Source organism: Phyllostomus discolor, chromosome 10 (assembly GCF_004126475.2).
Source record: "Phyllostomus discolor isolate MPI-MPIP mPhyDis1 chromosome 10, mPhyDis1.pri.v3, whole genome shotgun sequence".
Lineage (NCBI taxonomy): Eukaryota > Metazoa > Chordata > Mammalia > Chiroptera > Phyllostomidae > Phyllostomus > Phyllostomus discolor.
The window spans coordinates 51,740,472-51,765,476 of record NC_040912.2 but is presented as its reverse complement, the minus strand read 5'-3'; the positions used below and the strand labels follow the sequence as shown (position 1 = coordinate 51,765,476).

At 37.7% G+C, this 25,005-nt stretch overlaps 1 protein-coding gene across 1 annotated transcript in view; it reads left to right on the top strand.

Moving 5' to 3' along the window:
- AMPH (amphiphysin) overlaps nt 1-25,005 on the top strand; it is a 286,397-nt gene that overhangs the window by 153,174 nt on the left and 108,218 nt on the right. The window contains 3 exon segments of the mRNA XM_036010809.1: nt 2,933-2,987; nt 20,963-21,057; nt 23,777-23,872. Of these exon segments, the coding sequence (XP_035866702.1) occupies nt 2,933-2,987; nt 20,963-21,057; nt 23,777-23,872 (246 nt within the window).

Below are 25,005 nucleotides of genomic sequence, written 5' to 3'. Positions count from 1 at the left end.
CAGCAAGGGAATAAAGGGATTTTTTGAATACAGGTAGTGATTTGCAGATCTTCATAAGGTTTTAAAATCATGTATACCTTTTTACATGGCTGTTCATTTTTCCTATCTCCATGATGAAACCCAAAATGACTCTGCCTTGTTTTCCAGAATAGCTGTGAAGCAGGGAACTGGGAAGATTGCTTCCTTTTCCTCAGTCCTGCAAGAATGTGACACCCAAGGGAGGGAGTGGGTGGGAGTAGTTTTATTGAGGAAGGAAAAGCAGGCCTACTCCCTTGGCTGTATGGGAAGAAAGTGGGGCCTGTGGGACCATCTGGGCTGGAGAAACAGCAGTTCCTGACACTGATAAATGATTCAGTCGAAAATAAATAAATACCTTCTTATACCATAGCAACATTATTATACTATTCACTAGGGTGAAGAATTTTGTATGTGGCAAATTCTTCTTTGATCTTGTCCAAAGAGGAGAATGAGTGGGGTAGGAATCAGACAACTTAATTATAGTATACGCACTTGCTCTTGTGTTACTCTAGGCCCTGAGAAGAGTTTGACCAGGAATCAGAATAATAATTTTATCTTACCTTGTAAGAAGGGAAAATACATGCATGTAGTCTCAAGGATGTAAAATTTTTCATCTCTTTCTGTGTACACACACACAACGTTCAAGGCTGCATTACCAAAGTGATAATTTTCAGAGGAATTTGGAACAAACTTCAGTGAAATGGGAGCAGGGCTATAAAAGAACTGAATGGTTATGGAAAAAATACAATAAAATATAACAAAAAGCAAAAAAAAGTGAACATATTTCAAACTTAAAACATCTTGTGATTCACACAGAATAATGATGTTAGGAAAACTTTATTGTGCAATAGATTTTGTGCAGAACTACTCTATGGGATATTCTAGGTGAAAGCTTCTCTCATGAGTGCTTTACCTTTTTGATTCAGGCATAATTTAGGTGAAATTTAATATGGTTTTTACCAAATGATTTATAACACTCATGGGGAAAATTAAGAATTTTAATATTTAGAAAGGAAGAAAGTTATTTAAATTGGCTCCATTTACCTACTTAAATTGCACTCATCTATATAAGAGTGGAAGAAAGTATAATGTGAACTTTCTTCCACTCTTATATCTAAAAATATCTTCTTAGTATTCTTATTTCATTATGTGCCAACAAATGAATTATGTGCCAGCAAATAAATTAACCCTTAGTTTTATCTAGTAGTGCCTGAGTTTATAGAGCTGACAAAAATAGCTTGAGCTTAGTGCAGATAAAGAAAACCTTACCTGACTTCTACATATATTTCATAAAAATAATGTCACTATATTGTATACTATACCATATAGGAAAATAGTTTCATAGAATTGCTTCTAAGGTTTAGCACAATCTTAAACACTTTTTCTCAGAGTTTCTTTATATTAATCTCTCTCTTTAAATGTGATGGGTATCTACTTTGTACTCCAAAAACTTTACATGGCCATCGCAGAGCTAAATGTAATCTACTTTGCAATTTTCTATTTAGATAGCTTAGTCCCCCTCCTAAATTGTAATTCACTAAGCAAGTAGGCATTTTTCCCTTCACCCCCACCCCTTTTTGGTAAATACTAACAAATGGTTGTTGACTTATATATGACTATTATAGTTGCTATATTATCAACTATATTAACTGTCAAGTTAGAGTAATAATATAGATGCTATATTATTAATTATGGAGGTGAAGTCATTCAGTTTGCTAGCTCTCTGCAATTTTGTTAAATAAATATGCAATTAAAAGTACATATATTTTCATATTTTTAGGTACAGTGTCAAAGCACATACTGTGGATGCCCAGCCATATGCAACTAGTACTTCCTTTTCTGAGCCCACTAGACTTAGTTGTGACTGCCAGCAAGAGTGACTCTGCCTGAGTGTTTTTATTGCTGGTTACTGGAGACCTCTCTGCTCCTGAGAGGTCATACTGGAGAAATTAATGACCCCCAGGAGCAGCCTCAACCAAACCTGTCAGGAGTTGATGAGTCCCAGCTTCCTTGCCTCCCAGTTAGCATATCTATAGGGTTAGACACTATCTCCTAGAGTTCTCCAGTGGAACTAAGGTCAGTTGCCCACTGTTTTAACTTGGTAATATACCATGTGATGGCTCTCTTTCCTTCCCTGCCTCATTTCTCCATGTCCCTACTGGCACTTCCTGAGTTAACTCCAGGTTAAACTACTTGCAATCTAATCCTAGTCTCAGAGCATCAGAGTCTCAAAGGGTAATCCAAACCAAAAGTAGGGTTCATATGTCAAAGTTTACATTTTTATCTCCATTTTGATAATGTCCAATAGAAATATAATTCAAACCACATATGTAACTTAAATTTTTCTAGTGTCCACATTGAAAAAAGTGAAAAGTAACAGGTGAAATTAATTTCAGTGATACAATTATTTAACTCAATGTATCCAAAATATTATCATTGTAACATGCAATTGATGTAAGCCACATTAATGAAATTTTTTGTACAAAGTCTTTGAAATCAGGTTGTATTTTGCACTTCAAGTACATATTTATTTAGACTGGTTATGTTGCAAACACTGAATAGTCACCTGTGGCTAGTGGCTACCATATTGGATGGTGGTGATCAATTCCCTACCATCGTAACCCATGTGTCAAAATTTAGAGACTTGCTAGCTTTTGAATATACATGAGCCTGTATGATGGGCCACAGTTTCCCTTCTTAGCAAAATTTTACTTGTCTTGTCCTTTCCTGCTAAGCTGAATAAAATCTCTGTAAATATTTAGACTGACAGGCACCTTGTTTAGTCTGTGTTTGCATATTTCTGTTATTTCAAGAATGAGCCTCTGGCAGTAATAATTCTGAGACTCACTGCTTTGTATATGTTCACATGAAAAATATAGACAAGATGCTCAACATCTCTTTGTGTGTTTTTCAGGCAGAGGGTACCAGACTTCAGCGAGAACTCCGAGGATATTTAGCAGCTATCAAAGGTAATATGTGTGAGTTGTTTATAGCATGTTACCAAGTACAGGTTGTTCTTGGAATTCATGAGTGACAGGGTTGAGTGTTAATTATACAGAGCTATTTGGCTTTCTGAAAAGATGGTACTTGATGAGAGGTGTTTCAGTCTACCCACTCCCAAATTCCCATTGAAGTGATAATCAGAATATACAAGGGAAAAAATATGTCTGCCTTGGTGCTGGATACTTGATGCAGACCCCAGCTCGTGGGGTCTGCCACACTGTGGATGGGGGAGAGACATTCACACAGACTACCCAGTCCTGTGGAGAAAAAGGGAGGGTGGCTTCGCTCTCAAGAAGAGCCAAAAGCCTCAGTCCTTGGTTTGATGAGCTTTTATTGTCTTTCTGGGCACATTACAAGAAGGTCCTCATTTACTCTGTACAGGTTGGCTTTAGGTGGTTACCTTTTACAGAAAACAAAGGAGATGATGCCATTAATCACATCACAGAAGAAGGACATTTGCAAATGCAAAGGGTAAAGTGGTTGAACTGGTTACAGTCCATACTGGGGAGTTTTAGCATGGATTTTAGGAAGTTACAGTAAGCACTTGCTGCCTCAGTTCAGGGTGAGGGAGTTTTAGCAAAAGCAAGTCTCAAAGCCATGTAGGTACATTGCAGGCCTGATTCCCCATGGGAGAACCTATGCGTGGGTGTGGGTTCTGTGCATCAGACCTTGCTTTCCACTGGGAGCTGGGCCCATGCCATGCAGAATGGTCTCCTATAGAAATTAGGAATAAGTGCCTCCCCCATGCTAGTGTTTTCTAGGAAGAGTTGTTAGAGCAAGCTTGAGACTTGAAGAAAAGCTGCAGCTGGTTTACCTCCTGAGGGAGAGTATGTCCCTAGAGAACACTCCCAGACTCTCACTTAAACCCTCTAGCTGGAAGGGGTAAGAATAGTGGCAGAGACAGGTGTGGAGAATTATCACAGCCCTGGAATCATGGCCCTGGACTGTCTGTGATTTGTAGGGACCAGCCACACATGCAGCCCTGCCGCTGTGTGGGAAAAGAGAGGCCCTGACATTGGTTTCTGTCACAGTCATAAAAGGCAAAGCAATGAGGCCGGTGGTGAAAAGAGGAGAGAGCATTAGGGAGGAGAGTTCTGTCTCTACCTGCTGTACATCATCCAGTTCCCAGCACAGAATCAGACTTGAGTGTACCCATGGGTGTGATGGGTCACAAGGTAGATTTTGAGATTAGTGGGGAGAGAATGGATCCTCTAACAAGGTATCTTGGATAAACTGTCCATAAACTGACCAAACACTTGGAAGAAAAGTGAGATTCCCAACCTCACACTCTACTCCCTTCTCCTTGATTTCAGATATAATAAAAATTTAAATATGTGTATACTATAGGTATACTAGAATGTTAAGATAAATACAATACACTTAGTCTCTAGTTTTGGGTGACAAGGTCTTTACTAGGGTAACCCAAAGACAGAAAACATAAAAGTAAAGATTGGGAGTGTTGATCTCACAAATATATAAAATAAATATATGTATATTTAAAAATTATTTAGATAACATACTTAGTGAAAGTGAATCAAAATATGAAGAACTCAGTAAATAAACTAAATGAAGATCTGTTGTTTGAAAGATAATGAATAGTCATATTAAAAGAAATTAGCCAAGAGGAACTATAGATGGGTAACAAATTTGAAAAATGCTTTTCCTCATGAGTAATCAAAGAATACTAAATAAAACCAAAAGGAAGATGATGTCATTTTTCTTCCAAATTTTTAAAGACATTAAAATTTAAGAAACAACTGTAAACCCCTTTCACACACTGATGGTAGGATAGCTTTCCAGGAGAGCAATTTGTTAAAAACCTTTAAATGCATTGTTTGGCATGCTTTTTGACACAGCACTTCCATTTCTAAAATTTATCCTAAGAGTTTCAACGTGAATGTGTGAAATTTATTACAAAAAGGCAATAAATAATAAAATAATGAAAATCTTAATAATAAAAAGTCACAATAAAAATTAATGAAATTAGTTTTTAACTAATGTTTTACTTTTTAATACAGTTGACATACATTATTATATTAGTTTCAGTTATACAATCCAGTGGTTAGACATTTATATAACTGACAAAGTGATTACCCAGGTAAATATTGTACTCATCTGACACCATACATAGTTATTACAATATTAATGACTACATTCCCTATGCTATACTTTACATCCCTTTGACTGTTTTGTAACTACCAATCTGTACTTCTTAATTTCTTTACTTGTTTTACCCATTTCCTTCAACCCCTCCTCCCATATAGCAATTGTCAAGAATGTTCTCTGGATCTATGAGTCTGTTTCTATTCTGATCATTATTGTTTGTAGATTCTACATATAAGTGCAATCATATAGCATTTTTCTTTCTCTGTCTGACTTATTTCACTCAGCACAATACTCTCTAGGTTGATCCATGTTGTTGCAGATGGCAACATTTCATTCTTTTTTATGGAAGACATTCTATTGTATAAATGCACCACTTCTATATCCATTCATCCACTGATGGGCAGTTAACTTCCTTCTATATCTTGGCTATTGTAAATAATGCTGCAATGAACACATGTGTGTATAAATTATATATTTCATATATCTTTTTAATTTAGTGTTCTGTGTTTCATTGAGTAAATACCCAGAAATGGAAATGCTGGATTCTTCTTTGTCTTTGGTAGCTTTTGTTTTAAAGTCTGTTTTGTCTGGTGTAAGCATTGTTTTTTGTTTTGTTTTATATCCATTTTCATGAAATACACTTTTCCATCCCTTTACTTTAAGATTATAGGTGTCTTTCCATCTAAAGTGAGTCTCTTGTAGACATGATATGTAAGGGTCTTGTTTTCTTACTAATTTAGCCACTCTATGTCTTTTGATTGGAGCATTTAATCCATTTACATTTAAAATAATTATTGACATATATGAACTTATTGCCATTTTATTATTCATATTTTTGATTCTCCTTCTCTTCCACCTCCTCCTTTTCTTCTTCCTCTTTATTCTTCTTCAAGGAGACCCTTTAACATTCTTGTAATACTCATTTAGTGGCGATGAACTCCTTTATCTTTTTTTCTTATCTGGGAAGCTCTTTATCTGTCTTTTGATGCTAAATTATAGCTTTACTGGGTAGAGTAACCTTGGCTGTAGGTCCTTGTTTTTCATCACTTTGAATATTTTTGTGCCAATCCCTTATGGCCCTTAAAGTTCATGTTGAGAAAGCAGTCTAATGATGGCTCCCTTGTAGGTGACTAACTGTTCTTCTCTTCCTGATTTTATGATTCTCTTTTTGTCTTTTACCTTTGGTATTTTATGTTGTGTCTTGGTGTGGGCCTTTTTGGATTCAACTTTTTTGGAACTCTCTGCATTTTCTGGACTTTATATCTATTTCCTTCAAGTGAGGGAAGTTTTCAGATATTATTTCTTCAGATAGATTTCTAATTTCTTTCTCTTTTTTTCTGGTACCCCTATGACACGGATGTTGTTACACTTGATCTTGTCCTAGAGGTCCCTTAAACTGTCCTCATTTTTTTAATTCTTTTTCATTTTTGCTGCTTTAATTGGGTATTTTCTGTTTCTTTGTCTTCCAAATTGCTGATTTGATCCTCTTCTTCATCTACTCTACTGTTGATTCCTTCTAGTGTATTGTTTGTTTCTGTTATTATATTCTCCATTTCTGACTGGTTCTTTTTTATGATTTCTATAACCTCTTTACTGTTACATTTTTAATCTTCACCCAAGGATATGTTTATTGATTTGAGAGAATGAGGTGTGGAGAGAGGAACATTAATTTGATAAACATTGATATGAGAAAGCGTCAATCTCTTGCTTCCTGTATACTTCCTGACCAGGGATCAAACCTGCAACCTAGGTATGTGTCCTGACTGTGAGTTGAACCCACAACCTTTTGGTGTACAGGATGACACTCCAGCCAACTGAGCCACCTAGCCAGAGCGCTGTGACCTTTATTATGCTCTTGGAGTTCTAAGTTCTTTGAGTACAATATAGTCAATATTTTAAATTTCAGTGTTTGGAACTCTATCTGGTAGTTTGTCTCCATTTAATTTAATTCTTTTTTCTGAAGATTTCTTCTGTTCCTTTATTTAGTAACTATTTCTTTGTCTTTCCAGTTTGGCTGCCTCTCTATGTTTGTTTCTATGTATTAAGTAGATCTGCTATGTCTCCCAGTCTTGGTAGAGTGGCCTTATGTAGTAGGTGTCCTGTAGGTTCAGCCTTCCCATTCACTCAAGCCAGATGCTCCCGCATGTGCACTGACCTGTTATATTTGAACCTTTATCGCTCTCGACATGTCAATGACTTCCAGGCCTATTGTCTACTACGACCAGCTGCAACTACAGTGGAGTAACTGCTGTTCAGGGGCCCAACCCACAAAGCAAAACTTGGTTCTTCAGCTCTGGTGCCTGCAGCTTGTGTGTGTCTTTCATGGCAGTGGTTGGGTTGTACTCTAGCATGTTTATAGTTGGCCACCAGGTATGCTGACTCTGGGGCCTCTCAGAGGTGCAGGCTGCTTGTTCCCTGTCTAGGACCACCTGTCATTTGCTACAGAGTGATCTACAGCTTGCTACTTTTCCTGGTACCTAAGAGTGGCCAAGCTGCACACTTAGTCCAGCCATGGCTAGTATGGGCCTGGGGCCTCTTAGCAAGAAATTTGGGGCATGCCAAGGCTAGACACTGCTTGTTTGGGGTTTGCAAATTGAGATAATTTAGGAAAGTCTGCAACATGAGCTTGGACAGGGTGTTTGTATGGAAAAGCTACAGGAAGTAGCTTGGGTGGGCCTGCTAGTTGGGTAGGGTGGGGTCTCAGGGAATCACCAGGGCAGGGTGAACAGTGTCAGTCAGGTTGATGGAGACTTGGATATGGCACCAAACTGCACATGCATGGGGTGTACTCAGCAAAGGAACAATGGCCACTGCCAGCACTTCTGTCTGGGAGAAAGCTGCCCCTCCACCTTTCACCCCAAAGCCAGACAATTCCATTCCTCCCCACGTGTCTCTGGAGCCTTTTGAACACTTGCCTCAACTATGGAGCTCAGAATGAGTTAGTCCAAGTAAATTTGTGTGGGCCTTTTAAGAGGATAGACTGGGACTCCAAAATCCTTTTTCTTACTGAGCCACAATCCTTGCTGGTTTTCACAGCCAGGAGTTATGGGGAACTTTATCTTCCTGGAATTAGAGCCGTGGGCTATGGGTCCTAATTTGGGCCTGGGACATCTTGTTCTTCAGGGGGTACCCCAGCAGCCTAGATATTTTCCCCAATTTTTAATTGCTACATACTGTATGGGACCAGCTTATTTCATGTCTCCCTTCCTCTTATCAGTCTTGATGTGGTTTCTTCTTCTGTATATCCTTAGGTATATGATTTCTGGTTAGCTAGATTTCAGGCAATTCTGAATGATGGTTGTTCTTATAGTTTAGTTGTAATTTTGATGTGGTCATGGGAGGAGGCCAGCACCATGTTTACTTACTCTGCCATATTGACTGGAAGCTGACACTGATTTTTAAATTAAAATGTATTTAAATTCTATATACAAGGCATATAATTTTAATGATAACTCTATGAGGTAGTTGCTTTATAATTTTTATTTTATACATAAGGAAAGCAAGGTACAGAGAAGTTAAATAGCTTGTCCAAAGTCATATACCTCATAAGCAACAGGGCCTCCAGGCCCTGAGTATACATCCATATATACTCTTGTCTGTGTATCTCCTAAGGCCCTGCTTTTATCCACTGTCTCTTATACTGCTTTTGAACTCTATGACTGTTGGTAGGGAGTATTTTCACAAATTAAAGTTCATTTACACAATGGAGTAATGACAACTTATCACTATTACTTTTTAATGAGCATTTAGTATGTGCTAGTCTGTATGCTAAGTGTTTTAGGCATATTCCCTCTTTGTAACCACCCAACACAGCTATATGATAAATGATATTAGCCTTATTTTAAATTTGCAAAGAAGTAAAGCTCAGAAAATTTAACTTCCATAAACTCATAGAGATTATATTTAACTGCACTAAAAAAATTAACCTTAAGTATTTATTATTTATAATAATCTAGTCAGAAAATAGAGGCACTCTTGGTATTTTTGATTGATTATTAACTTAGGATTTGAACATAGAAGTAATATATTGTGTCAAACACAGGATTTTTTCTATGTTAGCTGATTTTTTAAAAAGTGGAAATTTTTGTTGAATGAATAAGTAAATTGGATCTCTTTCCCCAAATCTGCATATTTTAAACTATTTTATTGTTCTAGTATGGAGAATGCTATTTAAAAACAATGGAGTAATTCTTTTCCTTACTGTGGTGTAGAAGGAGAATCCACTGAGTGAAATGTTAGCTCCAGAGAGACCTTGGGTGGGTAACCAAAGCAACCTTTCATTCTACCTCTAATGGCCACATCTCCATTAGAAGGATAAAGGACCTTATATCAGCTTTTCCTCCAATCATGTTCTATTGATTGAATGGTGTTGAGTACTCCATAAAAGAGATACATGTTTAAATTACTTTCACCCATTGGGTTAAATGAGCTCTACTCATCATCATTAATCTCTGGGTGGCATTCACCTTTGTAGGCTTTTTTAAAAGAGTTTTAAAATATAATTTATATTAGCATATTCAAACAAATGTATATGATATTGTGGGGGGGTTCTCCCCGCAGGCCCCCCCCCCAACCCAGCCATCACAGATGAGAATAAGTCTAACAAGACATGATCTGCTTGGGGAGGAAAGATGGCCCATCTCTCAAAGGAGAAGGGCCAAGAGCTTTTTCCTCAATAGGCTTTTATTGGGTTCATTTGCACAAGAATACAGGTAAAGCTCATCAATCATTGTCAGGCAGTAAGGATCAAACAATAGATAACAAAGAACTCTGAGGGCCTATTCTGAGTCAGGGTCTATTAGCTAAAGGACTACAAAACAAACTCAGTTCCTGCTTGGACCCTTATCATATAATTAAGAAAATTCTTAGAAACATTTCAAACAAACAAGCTAACCCTACATCTACAAGAACTCAAGGAACAACAACAAAGACAGCCCAAATCAAGCAGAAGGAAGGAAATAACCAAGATCAGAGCAGAATTAAATGACATAGAGACTAAAAGCACAATTCTAAGGATCAATGAATACAGGAGCTAGTTCTTTGAAAAGATAAACAAAATTGACAAGCCTTTAAGCAGACTCACCAAGAAAAAAAGAGAGAGGACCCAAATAAACACAATCAGAAATGAAAGAGGAGAGATTACAACTGATACCACAGAAATACAAAGGATTGTAAGAAATTATTGTGAAGAACTGTATGCCAAGAAATTTGAAAACCTATGTGAAATAGACCAATTTCTAGAAAAATATAATCTTCCAAAACTTAATGAAAAAGAAGCAGAAGCCTGAACAAACCAATAACAGCAAAAGAAATTGAAACAGTAATCAAAAAACTTCTAACACACAGAAGCTCTGGACCAGATGGTTTCACAGGAGAATTCTACAAAGTATTTAAGGAAGAGCTAACCTCTATCCTTCACAGACTATTCCAAAAAATGCAAAAAGATGGGAGACTCCCAAACTCTTTCTATGAGGCCAACATCATCCTAATTCCAAAACCAGATAAAGACACAACAAAGAAAGAAAACTTTAGGCCAATATCACTGGTGAACATTGATGCTAAAATCCTCAACAAAATACTGGCAAGCCACATCCAACAATAGATTAAAAAGATCATACACCATGACCAAGTGGGATTCATTCCAGGGATGCAAGGATGGTACAATATTCACAAATCAGTAAATGTCATACATCACATAAACAAAAACAAAGACAAAAACCACATGATCATATCAATAGATGCAGAAAAAGCACTTGATAAGGTACAGCACCCATTTATGATAAAAACACTCAGCAAAGTGGGAATAGAGGGAGCATTCTTCAACATAATAAAGGCAATATATGAGAAACGTTACAGCCAACATCATACTCAATGGGCAAAAATTAAAATCTTTTCCACTAAGATCAGGAACAAGACAAGGCTGTCCACTTTCACCACTTCTATTCAATATAGTACTGGAAGTTTTAGCCACAGTGATCAGACAAGAAAAAGAAATAAAAGGCATCTAAATTGGAAAGCAGGAAACAAAACTGTCACTGTTTGCAGATGACATGATAGTGTACATAGAAAATCCTATAGACTCCACCAAAAAACTGCTTGACCTAATAAATGAATTTGGCAAAACAGCAGGATGCAAAGTCAATATCCAGAAATCAAAGGCATTTCTGTACACGAACAATGAAACAGTAGAAGCAGAAATCAAGAAAAAAATCCCATTTGAAATAGCAAAAAGAAAAATAAAATATCTAGGAATAAACCTAACCAAAGAGGTAAAAGACCTGTATTCAGAAAAGTACATAACATTGAGGAAAGAAATCAAGGAGGACACAATAAATGGAAACAGGTACCATGTTCATGGACTGGAAGAATTAATATTATCAAAATGTCCATACTACCCAAAGCAATTTACATATTCAATGCAATACCTATTAAAGTACCAATGGCTTATTTCACAGACATAGAACAAACACTCTAAAAATTTATATGGTGTCATAAATGACCCTGAATAGCTGCTGCAATTTTGAGAAACAAGAGTAAAGTAGGAGGGATACCAATACCTGACACTAAACTATACTACAAGGCCACTGTAATCAAAACAGCTTGGTACTGGCATAAAAACAGGCACATGGACCAATGGAACAGAACAGAGAGCCCAGAAATAAGCCCAAGTCTCTATGGTCAATTAATATTTGACAAAGGAGGCAACAACATAAAATGGAGTAAAAGTAGCCTCTTAAACAAATGGTGTTGGGAGAACTGGACAGCTACATGCAAAAAAAATGAAACTCGAGCACCAACTTACACCTTATACAAAAATAAATTCAAGGTGGAGAAAAGACTTAAATATAAAATGTGACACCATTAAAATGCTAGAGGAGAACATAGGTAGGAAACTCTCAGACATTTCACGCAGAAACTTTTTTACTGACATGTCTCCTGGAGCAAGGGACATGAAAGAATAAACAAATGAGAACTCATCAAAATCAAAAGCTCTGCACAGCTAAAGAAAACAGAATGAAAATAAAAAGAGAACCAACTGTATGGGAAAACATATTTGCCAATGATACCTCAGACAAGGGTTTAATCTCCAAAATATATAAAGAACTTACACGACTACACTCTAAGAAGACAAGGAACCCAGTTAAAAAATGGCAAAGGACTTGGACAGTTCTCCAAGGAGGACATACAGAAAATCCAAAGACACATGAAATGATGTTCAATATCGCTAGCTATGCAAATCAAAACCACAATGAGATACCACTTCACGCCAGTCAGAATGACCATCATAAACAAAGCAACAAACAACAAGTGTTGGAGAGGTTGTGGAGAAAAGGGGTCCCTAGTGCACTGTTGGTGGGACTGCAGACTGGTACAACCACTATGGAAAGCAGTATGGAACTTCCTCAGAAAACTAAAATGGATCTGCCTTTTGACCCAGCAATTGCACTGCTGGGACTCTATCCTAAGAACACTAAAACACCAATCCAAAAGAACCTATGCACCCCAATGTTCATAGCAGCACAATTTACAATAGCTAGGTTCTGGAAGCAACCTAGATGCCCATCAGTAAATGAATAGATCAAAAAACTATGGTACATTTACACAATGAAATTCTATGCAGCTGAAAGAAAGAAGGAGCTCCTACCCTTTGCAATAGCATGGATGGAGCTGGAAAGCATTATGCTATGCGAAATAAGCCAACCGGTGAAAGACAAATACCATATGATCTCACCTTTAACAGAAACCTAAACAACAAAACAAAGAAACAAGCAAAATATAACCAAAGACACTGAAATAGAGGACAGGCTGACAGTGACCAGAGAGGAGAGAAGAGGGAATTTCAGGGGAGAATGGGAAGGGTTTATAGGAACAAACTTAAAGGACACATGGACAAAAACTAGGGGGAGGGTGGTAATGGGAGGGAAGAGGGGAGGGCTGGGTGGGTGAGCTGGATTGGGAGTAAAAGGGAGAAAACTGTACATGAACAATGATTAAAATAAAAAAACAAGTTTAATTAAACATGTTGGACAGAGGAAAAAAAAGAACATTCTTAGCAAAGCAGGTTTCACAGGATTTATGTATTCTTTCTCAGGCCTGATCACCTGGGGAGCCTGTTCTTTCAGCACAGGGCTGCACCACCCTGTCATTGTTTCAGGATTAAGTCAGGCAGGGGAAGTAAGGCAGCCAAGAGATTAGGAGACTTCTTGCAGACAGAATATGGACTCAGGCTTTGTCAAAGCTGAGGGGTGAGGGTCCATCACCCCCTTTCTCCATAGCCCCCAAGTTTTTTTCCCTGGGGACCTCCCACATGATCATGCCTGTCTTAGATCATTTCCCCCTGGGAATCTTACCCATCATTGCCTAGCCAATCAAGCATTGGGGGCCAGGCAGGGTGTAGAAAAAGGAGCAGAAGCAGTACCCCTACCAGGAAGATATGCTCTGTCTCCTTAGTGGCTTATGGTCTGAAGGTCGCTCCCTAAGCCTTAGCCATGGCGGGGGGGGGCGGGGGGGGGTTACAGCTTCTGAAACCAGGCAGGGCAATTCCCAACATGATATATTTAATTATCATTTAATAAACAAATAATTCCTTGACAAGCTATATGCATTATCTTGCATACATATTTATATTCTTCTGTAATTATACTAAGTATAGTCTTTTTTTAATAGTTTATTTTTATTGTATTTTTTCCATTATGATATATCCCCTATACCCTCTTTCACCTCTGCCTACTCTCCCCACCTCCCTCCCTGCCATCACCATACTGTTGCCTGTATCCATGAGTTCTTTTACTTGTTTGCTCAGTCTCCCCACCACCACCCCCATCTGTCAGCAGGTTGAAAGTATTTATTATTTCTTCTGGGCTTTGTAAGGTAGATCTTACACTCCCATTCATTTTATTTTTAAAATGATTTTATATACTTCTTCTTAAAGAGAGGGGAAGGGAAGGAGAAAGAGAGGGAGTGAAACATTGATGTGTGAGGGAGACATCAATTGATTGCCTCTACCACAGGGCTCTCAAATTCATTTTCACAAGGGGCCAGCCACATCAGCCTCCTGGTTGCCTTCTAGGGGCTGAATGTTAATTCCAGCTCCTTAACAGTTAAGGAGTAGTTACATTTGTACAGTTCTAAAATTATATTGCCCCTTTGAAGGCAACCATGAGTCTGATGTGGCCCCTGAAGAAAATGAGTTTGACATCCCTACTCTAGCACATGCCCTGATGGGGGACTGGACTTGCAACCCAGGCATGTGCCCTGACTGGGACTCCAACCAGCGACCTTTGTTTTGCTTTGTAGGACGATGCCCAACCAACTGAGCTGCACTGGTGAGGGTACTCTCATTTATTTTAGCAGCAAATATTGCATTGAGCCTCATTTATGGGTAGGCCTAACTAACACTGTTCTAGGGGATAGAGATGCAGAGATAAACAAGACACAGTGGTTGCTGTCATGGAGCTTGCGGTAGAGATGGGGAGAATAATCTAAAAGCCAGATATGCTTAGTAGTATGTATTTTAACAGAAATATGCATGATGTGCTGGTCTGATAAAAGTCTGTGTATGCAAAGTGGTACCCAGATGCTTGAAGGGCCAAGAAACCAATGAACAAACAAATCCAGCTTGTTGGTTTAGAGAGTTTAGTGGGGAAATTACATGCAGAAATGGGTGCTAGGCAGCAATAGGATATTACGATCTCTGCATCTTTCACCTTTTTCTAAATATATTTTATTGATCATGCTATTATAGTTGTTGCATTTTTCCCCTTTATTCCCCTTTACCCTATACCCCTTCTCTCACCATCATTCCCTGACCTTAATTCTTCTCCACGGGTCATATATATAAGTTCCATTTACCATACTATTCTTAATCTCCCCCTGTCTATTTTCTACCTATTATTTATGCTCCTTATTTCCTGTACCTTTTCTCCTAATCTTCCCCCTCCCTGCTGATAACCCTCCATGTGATCTCTATTTCTGTGAATCTGTTCCTGTTTTAGTTGTTTGCTTAATTTGTTTTTGTTTATTTAGGTTCAGTTGTTGCTAGTTGTGAGTTTGTTGTTATTTTACTGTTCATATTTTTGATCTTCTCTTTCTTAGGTAAGTGCCTTTATAAGGGCTTAATGACAAACTCCTTTAACTTGACCTTATCTAGGAAGCACTTTTCTACCCTTCCATTCTAAATGATATCTTTGCTGGAGAGAGTAATCTTCAATGTAAGTCCTTGCCTTTCATGACTTTGAATACTTCTTTCCAAGACCCCTTCTTGCCTGTAAGGTTTCTTTTGAGAAATCAGCTGATAGTCTTTGGGAACTCCTTTGTAGGTAACTGTCTCATTTTCTCTTGCTGCTTCTAACATTCTGTCCTTATCTTTAATCTTGAGTAATATAGTTATGGTGTGCCTTGATGTGTGCTTCCTTGAGTCCAACTTGTTTGGGACTCTCTGAGCTTCCTGGACTTCCTGGAAGTCTATTTCCTTCACCAGATTAGGGAAGTTCTCCTTCATTATGTTTTCAAATAATTTTTCAATGTCTTCCTCTTTCTCTTCTCCTTCTAGTACCCCTATGATTCGGATGTTGGAACATTTAAAGTTGCCTTGGAGGTTCCTAAGCCTCTCCTCATTTTTTTGAATTCTTGTTTCTTCGTTCTGTTCTGGTTGAGCGTTTATTTCTTCTCTCTGGTCTAAACTGTTGATGTGAGTCCCAGTTTCCTTCCCTTCACCACTGGTTCCCTGTACATTTATCTTTATTTCACTTTGAATAGCCTTTACTTTTTTCTCTAATCTGTGACTATACTCAGCCAATTCTGTGAGCATCCTGATTACCAGTGTTTTAAACTGTGCATCTGGTAGGTTGGCTATCTTTTCACTGCTTAGTTGTATTTTTTCTGGAGCTTGATCTGTTCTTTCATGTGGGCCATATATTTTTTTTTTGGTCTCAGTTCACCTGTTACATAGTAAGAGGCAGAGCCTTAGGTATTTACCAGGGTGGGGCAACACAAGTATTGTGGCACTGTATGTAGGTGAAGGGTCCAAGAGAGAACCATGGCACTTGCTTGGCACTCAGCCAGCTTTCAGTCATGTCCTCTGCTATCCACAATCAAATTGGGTCCTTCTGGTGCTGATTCCCAGGTGTTTGGGCTGTGTACATTCTAGTACCCTGTGGGTCTCTCCAGTGAACTCTCCTGTGAGGTTGGGATTTTCTCCCACCACCACAACCCCCATAGGTTTTTCTCAGTCAGAGGTTTTGTGGCTTTATTTCTCCACACTGTAACCCTGGGTTGCATGGTCTGTCTTGCTCCCCAGTTGTTCCTCCTGGTTTATCTGCAAACAAATATGGGAACACCCACTTTGCCAGCTGCTGCATCACCTGGTCCTCCAGCCATTATCTGGAATCCTCTCTGCTGGGCTGCCTCTCTCTGCCCCTCCTCCTGGTCTGGATGAATTATTACTTCTTTAACTCCTTGGTTGTCAGATTTCCATACAATTTGATTTTTCAGGCAGCTCTGGTTGATTTTTGTTTTTAAATTTGTTGTTGTCCTTCCTTTGCTTGTGTGAGAAGGCAGTGTATCTATCTACACCTTCTTGGTTGGAAGTCCATCTTTCACCTTCTTTTTTTTTTTTTTTTCATCTTTCACCTTCTTGATCAGTGTGTGGATAGTCAGGGGAAGACCAGACATGGGAAGGCCCTGGGGTCAGGGTGAAATAATGAGGTAGATAACATCTAGAGCTCCTTGCCCCAGAAGAAAGAATAATGGAAACTCTGTGACTAGCTGGAAATCTCTGTACACATTCCAGAGTCTACTCAGTGGTTAAAGGTCTGGGCTTATTCACTCAGAAGTTAAGCTGGTGAATTAGCTTGAAGCTGGACTCAGCTTTTCAAAATGGAGTCAACTCTGTCCACACATGTGCTATCATGACAGAGATCAAACCCCTCACTCCACCTAAGGGATAGGATACCAGGTCAGGAATGGTCTTTCCTGGGAATTTAAACTTGAATGGACCAAGGAAGGGAAAATACCTGGTCATCAGGTTATAAGATATACAAATGAGAGGTTGATGGTGGAAGGACTTTCCAGGAAGGAGAAGCTACATGTACAAAAACTCAGGATGCAGAAGGGAGCATGAGCTCTTTAGGGAACAAATAGATTAGTGAATAGCAAGCAGGAAACTGAGCTGCATGAGACTTGAAAAATAGGTAGCATTTGTACAAAGAGGTGCTTATGTATTATACTAGGAGTTTATTCTGTCAGTGGGGAAGGGTGTGATTGCATTATTATAGGCAAGGGAATGAGTCACATTACCAGATTAGCATTTTAGAAAAATAATTATTGTGGTTGTATGGAATTCAGGCTAGAGGAAATGAAACTCCAAGGAGACTTAGAAGTCTAGCACAGTAATAATAGCCAACATTTATTGAGCTCTTATGTGCCAGACACTGACATAAACTTTAATTATGTAATTTCATATAATTCTCACTGCAACCTATGGCATGTACTATTATTTCTTAGTAATATACACTTTGGAGAAATGAGTTTTAGGGTAGCTAGGTAATTTGCCTAAGATCACACAGATGGTATATGGTAGAAAAAAGATTTTAACAAAGGCTGAATGACTGCAAATAATAATCTTAATTACATTGCCATACTGTCTCCAAAAATAGTTTTTATAAAGACTAACATTTGAATGCTTGCTGTGTATAAGTATTTGTTCAACCATTTATGTGGATTATTTTATATAATCTAAATAAGAGACATTGAGTGTCTTTCAAGCACTGTATCAGGGGATATGGAAGGAAGGGACTTCATTGGAGATTCAGGCAGAATTGTCTTGTCTTGCTGACAAACTCAGTATAGGAGGATACATGTAGAATGGCTTTCAGTTTTCTAACTGGAACAACTGCGTGGTATTTATGAGAACTGGGGAGAGGAGAAGGAGCAGGTTTTGACAAGAAAGTACTCAGTTTGTTTTGAATATGTGAAGTTTGAGGTACTAGTAGGACATCTAACTGGAAGTGTTCAAGAGGGATCCAGAGTGAGGAGTCACTGGCATATGGGTAGTGGTGGAGGCCAAAAACAGGGATAATGAACACAGAAGACCTTCCTCTAAATAGAGTGTGGCCCAGATGGTGTAATGAATTGAATATGACTTTTTATGTCAGCATGACCCCAGTGGTAGGGTTGACTATTCTGGAGCTGTCTCTCAACCTGCCTGTTTTCTTCCTAGTTGTTCTCCACCTTGACACTCTACACTAAAGACTTCATTTCACCTGAAACAACCCCTGTCTTCTTAAATGACTGTCTTCTAAACAATGGATAAATCTTGCAATATTTTAGATATTCTGTTAGTGGTTTATGGCTGCTGCTAGTTATTGTAATAATGCATTTAACTGTTATTTTTCACTAAAACATATGCCTTCAGGATACTTAAGCAAAGAGGACTCATGTAGCAATGTAATCTATGCAACAAACCTAAGATGACAGAAATGGAAACTCACAAATTTAGTTGCACATGTAAATACAGGAGGTTGCAATAAATGTCGTGGAGAAAGTCCAAAATTTTGAAGAGCAAAGTGGTTCCTGTCTAGTAGTAAGACAGTAATTCTTCTATGGAAATCACTGATCTTATAAGAAAATGTTGGCTATTATATATTATTAAATGCCATTTAGCATCTATTCCACTTTAATGTTGCCAGATTGCATTGGAAGGACCTTGGATTTTAGCTTTTTTTTTCCTCTTATGCTCTGTCAGCAAAGTAAATTCTAAATCCCTGAAATCTCTATGCCAGACTTTATGCTCCTTAAGGTTAGCAAGGCTTGTGTGTTATTAACTTGTGTTTCAATCCTAGTACTTCCTATAGTGAGTTCTAGAAAAATTTTTATGCCAAAATGGATTTTTTCCACATTATCTGTCACTAGTTATCCACACAGGAATTAGTAGTTATTTTTGCGTGCTAATAGACATATTTACTGCAACAGTTTGCTTTTAACCTCAATGAGTAAGGTCTTAGGTAATTTTATTTTAAGCTTATATTCACAGTTTTATTTTTATCATAAAGATTATTGGTCCTTTAATGCCATTATTTCGTTTTCTTCCTCTTAATACATTAAGAACCTATGTAAATAGTAGTTTATAAAGAAAAGAAAACTTTAGAAACCTTTTGACATAGAAATATGGAAGGGGCTCATCAGTGACTAACTTTTGGTATGAATTTGAGGGGTACATTGCTTATATAGACTTGTTTGTACTTAGGGAGGAGTGAATGTGGACACTTGAGATTATATTGCTGCCACCTTGCAGTGACCACATGTGCAAGAGAGAGCATCTTCACTTGCTTGAATTCAAAGTGCTAGGGGACAGATGCAGGCTTTTGTATGATTTTTTTTTGGACTTTTGCTGTATCTACAAGAGTCTCATTTCATCAGCATTCCCAGTGACTTAAGTCATCACTGTTTTTTTCCACCCTTACCTGCTGGGGCTTCATCTTGTGCTTAAGGTATTTCAGCCTGTTGTCAAGGGACCCTGTAACATGCTCAGGGATGTACTTCATGGGGAGAGGGGTCTAGGCTTTCAAACCAACAAGGTGCAAAGACCAAATATGTATCTTCTTATCAGGGGAAGGAAAGTGGGTTATTGTATGCCTAGAGAATATAAAAGTACTATGAAATACCAGATTACATGTTGACTTTTACACATACTCTTCAAGGGTATGCTTCTATCATTTCAGACATCTTATTTTGTGTTTGTTTTTCTCTCACAGTTGAATCCAGCCTTCCTTAAATCTAACGAGCATGTGGTTGAGTCTAGAATGTTGCAGCTTTCAGTTTAACAAAAACTTTCTATCTTCGATTCCCTGGCATTAAGTTTATGAGATGTGTTTTTGTTTCTAATGATAGCATTCAATTTGTTCTCTCTTCTCCCTTTCTTTATCTAATCCCTTTTCATATTTCCTAAATACAAAGGCCAAGAAATCAACTCACTCAGGTCTCATTCTTGGAACTGGTGCTAAAGAAGCACTTCTCCCAGTCACCAGCCAAAGAATTTACCATGTTTTGTTCTCAGGCTGAGCTATCTACATGGCAATCCACGCTTCACCTCCATGTTTTGAAGGAGGATTTTGAAGGAGACTTGATGATACTTTATATCATCGTGTTTCACTCAGAACCTGTATCTTTCCTATTAATAACCTAATTTTTATAGCATACCAAATGTATTTCTACAGAAATTCTGACCCACTGATTTAACATTAAGAATGTTAACCTTTCTGACAGTTCTGATTTAAAACTCTATGTATAGATTTTAATAACACTGGGGAAAAAAAACATTTTTTTTCTTTTGAAAATTGTTAGGCCACTTAAACCACTTTCAAACAATGATTAAGCCCTAAAATCCTATTGATTTTATTTTTACCTGCTTCTAAAAAATGCTTTATTTCTTATATTTAAAGTAATTTAGGATTAATTTTATTTTTAGAACTCTACAGATTTAGGGACAAGTATTCTATGTTTCCTATGTATTTATGGTTCCATGTCATTTAGCAAATGACAACACACATAATAGGACTCATTTATGGTTGTTTTCAGAATAGAAGATTTGGTTGATTTTGTCAAGACCTGATGTCTATTATTATCACATAAATAATAGAAATGCACACTGTAATCAGATAAGTCTTAGAGACCCTCAAGCAAAGATGTGGTTACAGGTACAATTAACAGTTGTGCCTTCACAATTTTTGCTTAAATGATTAACAAAGATTTTTTTCTCACCTAGAAAAGTAGGGGAAAGAGGAAGAGACTCCTCTCCCAATTCTATCTGACAGGAGTTGTTTTTCTCCAACACTAGGGATGCAAGAAGCCTCAATGAAGCTCACTGAGTCACTGCATGAAGTCTATGAGCCTGATTGGTATGGGCGAGAGGATGTGAAGATGGTTGGTGAGGTAAGAGCCAGGATGGCAGCATATCAGAGGCCTTGGGCGCTTCTGCAAGGCTCCCAGCAAGTTCTGCCCACTCAGCCTATTTCCTGACTCCCTTTCACCGTTTCTTGGTCTTAATCATGAGGGGACATCATGTACCCAGAAAAGTACCATGCAGATCTGCCACCCAGATCGTCCCTAATTCAGTGATTAGAGAACTGATTGTAAAACCACTTAGATAGAAAGCTGTGTGTTAAAGATCATTTTTTCCTCAAAATAAGAATAACATTTTTCTGTCTCTTACTCCACATCCTAATAGTGCATTTCAGCAGGAAAATGGGCACATGGCATGAGCTTGTGAACCAGCTTCAACTCTGCTTCTTTTCCTATCCCTCCTCGAAAGCAGGGACAGGAACTAGAAAGAGCATCTATTTCACTTAAGCAACACATAACCCATTCATTGCTTGGAAGAACCCGAGGAGAGATGTAGTTGGCTTGCTAATAGGAGTTTGAGTTATGGGAGACTTTGTTCCTAGACATGTCTGAACACCTGAAATCCAACTTCTAGCTGAGAGCCTCCTAAAAGTGAGCAAATGGGTGTCACTCTTTTGAAGGTAGAGTGGGGCAGGTCTGTGTGATGTATGAGGCTGGACAAGCTCTTTAACCTTCTTGGGCTTTACTTTCCTCATGTGCAAAATGGGCATGAGGAAAGTACTTGTGCCTATTAATAACACATTTATAGTTTTTGTATTCATGTCACTGCTATCATGCACAGTGCTTGTATTATTACTGGCATTAGAAAGCCACCTGTCAGGGGTTCTGTCACATCCAAGTTCTTCATTAAAATGAAGAGTAGTTTGTCACACCCTGCGACATGGAGCCATTGCTGCTCATTGAAGCACAGAAGACTTAGGAGATATAGCTTCCATGACTCAGGGGTAGGCCTGATATGTGATGAGCTGACCATCTACACAGCAGTTGGAACGATGGATTAACAGTTCAATGCCAGGCTGCTCCGTGAGAATTCTGACATCCGCACTTTGATCTTTATAATCTCATTATGACTGAGAGAAAAGCAGAGATTTATTTATAAGGAAAACTTGTGTTGACTCTGTTCCCTCTTTTGAAAACTTTCAGGATACTTTCCAAAACCAGCCTCCACACAGCATTTTCCAATGCAATTATTAAGTAATTACATATTGTCCCATTTCTTCAATAACAAAAATACTGTGTTTTAACATTATGTTAAATGCTTAACTCATTTCGTAAATTTCTTATTAATGGGGTATAATTTAAAAATTTGTTATGAAATGAAGAGTTTTTAAGGGAATAGCAGACACCTATGTTTTTCAGAACACTACTACATTGTATGGGTGGCAGGTGCCATTGTTGACATTTATTCCTAAGGAAACAGCTGCTATCCTACTTTGGTCCTTGTGGTTGCTAGAATTTTTGGAATCTTCAATTGAAGATCTAAATATGGATTCTTTTAATGGTGAAGGAACTGAACACTGCATTTTCAGAGGGTCTGTTCAAATCAGAAGAGGTGCCTTTTATACAGAGGATTTAAACAGCCTCTTTTGTATGTTTTGTATGTACAAAATGTTTGATTTTTGGATCTATAACAAATAGGATTATTTTTTGAAGAAACAAAAGGAAATTTCTCTCCCACCCCCACCCCCAAATGTAACGGCAACATAATAGAAACTTATCTCTCTTACATAAAGGATGTTGGAGGTGGTGAGCCAAGGATGATGTGCTGGACTTACAAGCATCAGGGATCCATCTTTGACAGTCTTGCTGCCTCTGCCAGGTTCAAGATGACTCTCTGAACACTGGCTGTCAACTCCCATTTCTAGTTAGCAAGAAGTAAGATGCATGAAAGATTAGCATCCTTTATGGGATACTTTCTGAAAGTACATCACATTGTCCAGAACTTAGACTCATGGCTACACTTAGTGCAGTGGAGGCTGGGAAATAGAGTCTGTCCTATGCAGCCCTGTTCAACTGACCTCTTTTTCCTTAGATTGTAAAAAAAAATGACAACAGTCAACAGAACAATAGGCATCTTGTGTGAATGAATCAAAATTACACCTATTTTTTTGTTTGATCAGCAAAAAGTTTTTGTTTGATTAGCAAAAATACCAAAAAAGTATTTTTGGTGTGCCACAAAATTTTAGTAATTATTTTATGTGTGCTGTGAAATGAACAGTTGAAAATAGCTGATTTGACCTAATGCCTAGACATAGTGATAGTAGTAGTAGTAGTAATACCTAATATTTATTGTGTATTATCACAATTGGTACTCTATAAATGGAAGATCCTTTCCCATTATGGCAATAATTTTTTTGCTCTCTCTGTGGAAGTTTCAGTGATGGTAGTTTGTTTGGAGTGGTTTCTAGTTTCCTACATGGCTTCAGAAGCAATCTGTGTGGAATTATTCACAGTCTCTTAGCCCAAAGGTCACCTATGAGGATCTACATTCTTTAATAATTCAGAATCAGAAATAGACTTTTGAATGAGCCAGACCATTAAATAGCCTGTATTGTGATTTAGAACTGGTAGCTAAACTGCCTAGAAATTTTATTGTATTATTAAACAATCTACATTCTTTCTAGCATCTATCTGGGAACACATCATTACTTATGAAATATTTTAGTTTCAGATTTTTTTAGAGGTTTGGTGAAAGGTATTCAATTAAACTAATTTCACATTTATCACTTTATTTCTCTTTTTATTTCAGAAATGTGATGTGTTATGGGAAGACTTCCATCAAAAACTAGTGGATGGGTCCTTGCTGACATTGGATACCTATCTGGGCCAATTTCCAGACATAAAGGTATTTTACCCTGTGTCTGTAAAGGGAAGAGTTGAATGATCCTGTGTACTTATTGAAACATGAGCAAGAGGAATCAAAAGTCAAAGACAATTGCTAACTTATCATTTATTTGAGTATAGGATTTTTATGCTGTTTCTATAAGTTTGAAGTGAAATGTAGTTACGGAAATCACATTTTCCCCTTGAGTGAACTGCTCCAGCTTTTTATTTCTCTACAGAAGTCTTTTTAATCCTATAGGTATAAAATCAGAAATCAGAGATCCCCCAAGTTTTAATCTTGTTTGTGTTAAAACCTTTTTATTATATAGCATTTGACAAGAATTTCTACTAGAATAAACAACAGTTACAAGGAAAGGAGAAATTTCATTGCAAATGTGAGAGCAAAGTCTGATTTTTCTTTGTGTACTGTTTATTTTGCATATGTTCATAGCATAGCTGCATAGTTTCTCTCCTTGACATTTTCTGGTTCAAATTGAATTACAGTTGACCCTTGAACAGCATGTGGGTTAGGGCCATCAACCCCTGTGCAGTTGAAAATCCACATGTAACTTTTGGTGCCCCAAAACCTTAACTATAGTTGTCCCTGGGTACCCATGGGGATTGATTTCCAGAACCCTTGCGGATGACAAAATCTGTATATGTTCAAGTCCTTTGTACAAAATGTCATAGAGTAATGCCTCGAGTCAGCTCTCCACTTCTACAGATTTCTAACTACAGATTGAAAATACTGTTTTCAGTCTGTGTTTGGTTGAAAGCGAAAATGCAAAACCAGAGTATAGAGATAGCTAACTTTATATTTATTGAAAAAAATCTATGCATAAGTGAATGTATGCAGTTCCAATCCATGTTGTTAAAGGGTAAGCTCTATTAAGATGTAGTTATTTCATATATATTTGCATCTGGATCTAAAAATATCATGTCTAAAATCTTTGTCTTATATGACACTTAGATCATTGAAAGGGAAATGCACAAATGAAGGTTTAAATATTGTAGATTTGGAATTGACTTTAGAGGTAAAGATGGTTTTTACTTCACCAAAAAACTATTAGAGCTAATAAATGCATTCAGCAAAGTAGCAAAATACAAAATCAATCCTCAGAAATTTATGGCATTTTTATACACCAGTAATGAGCT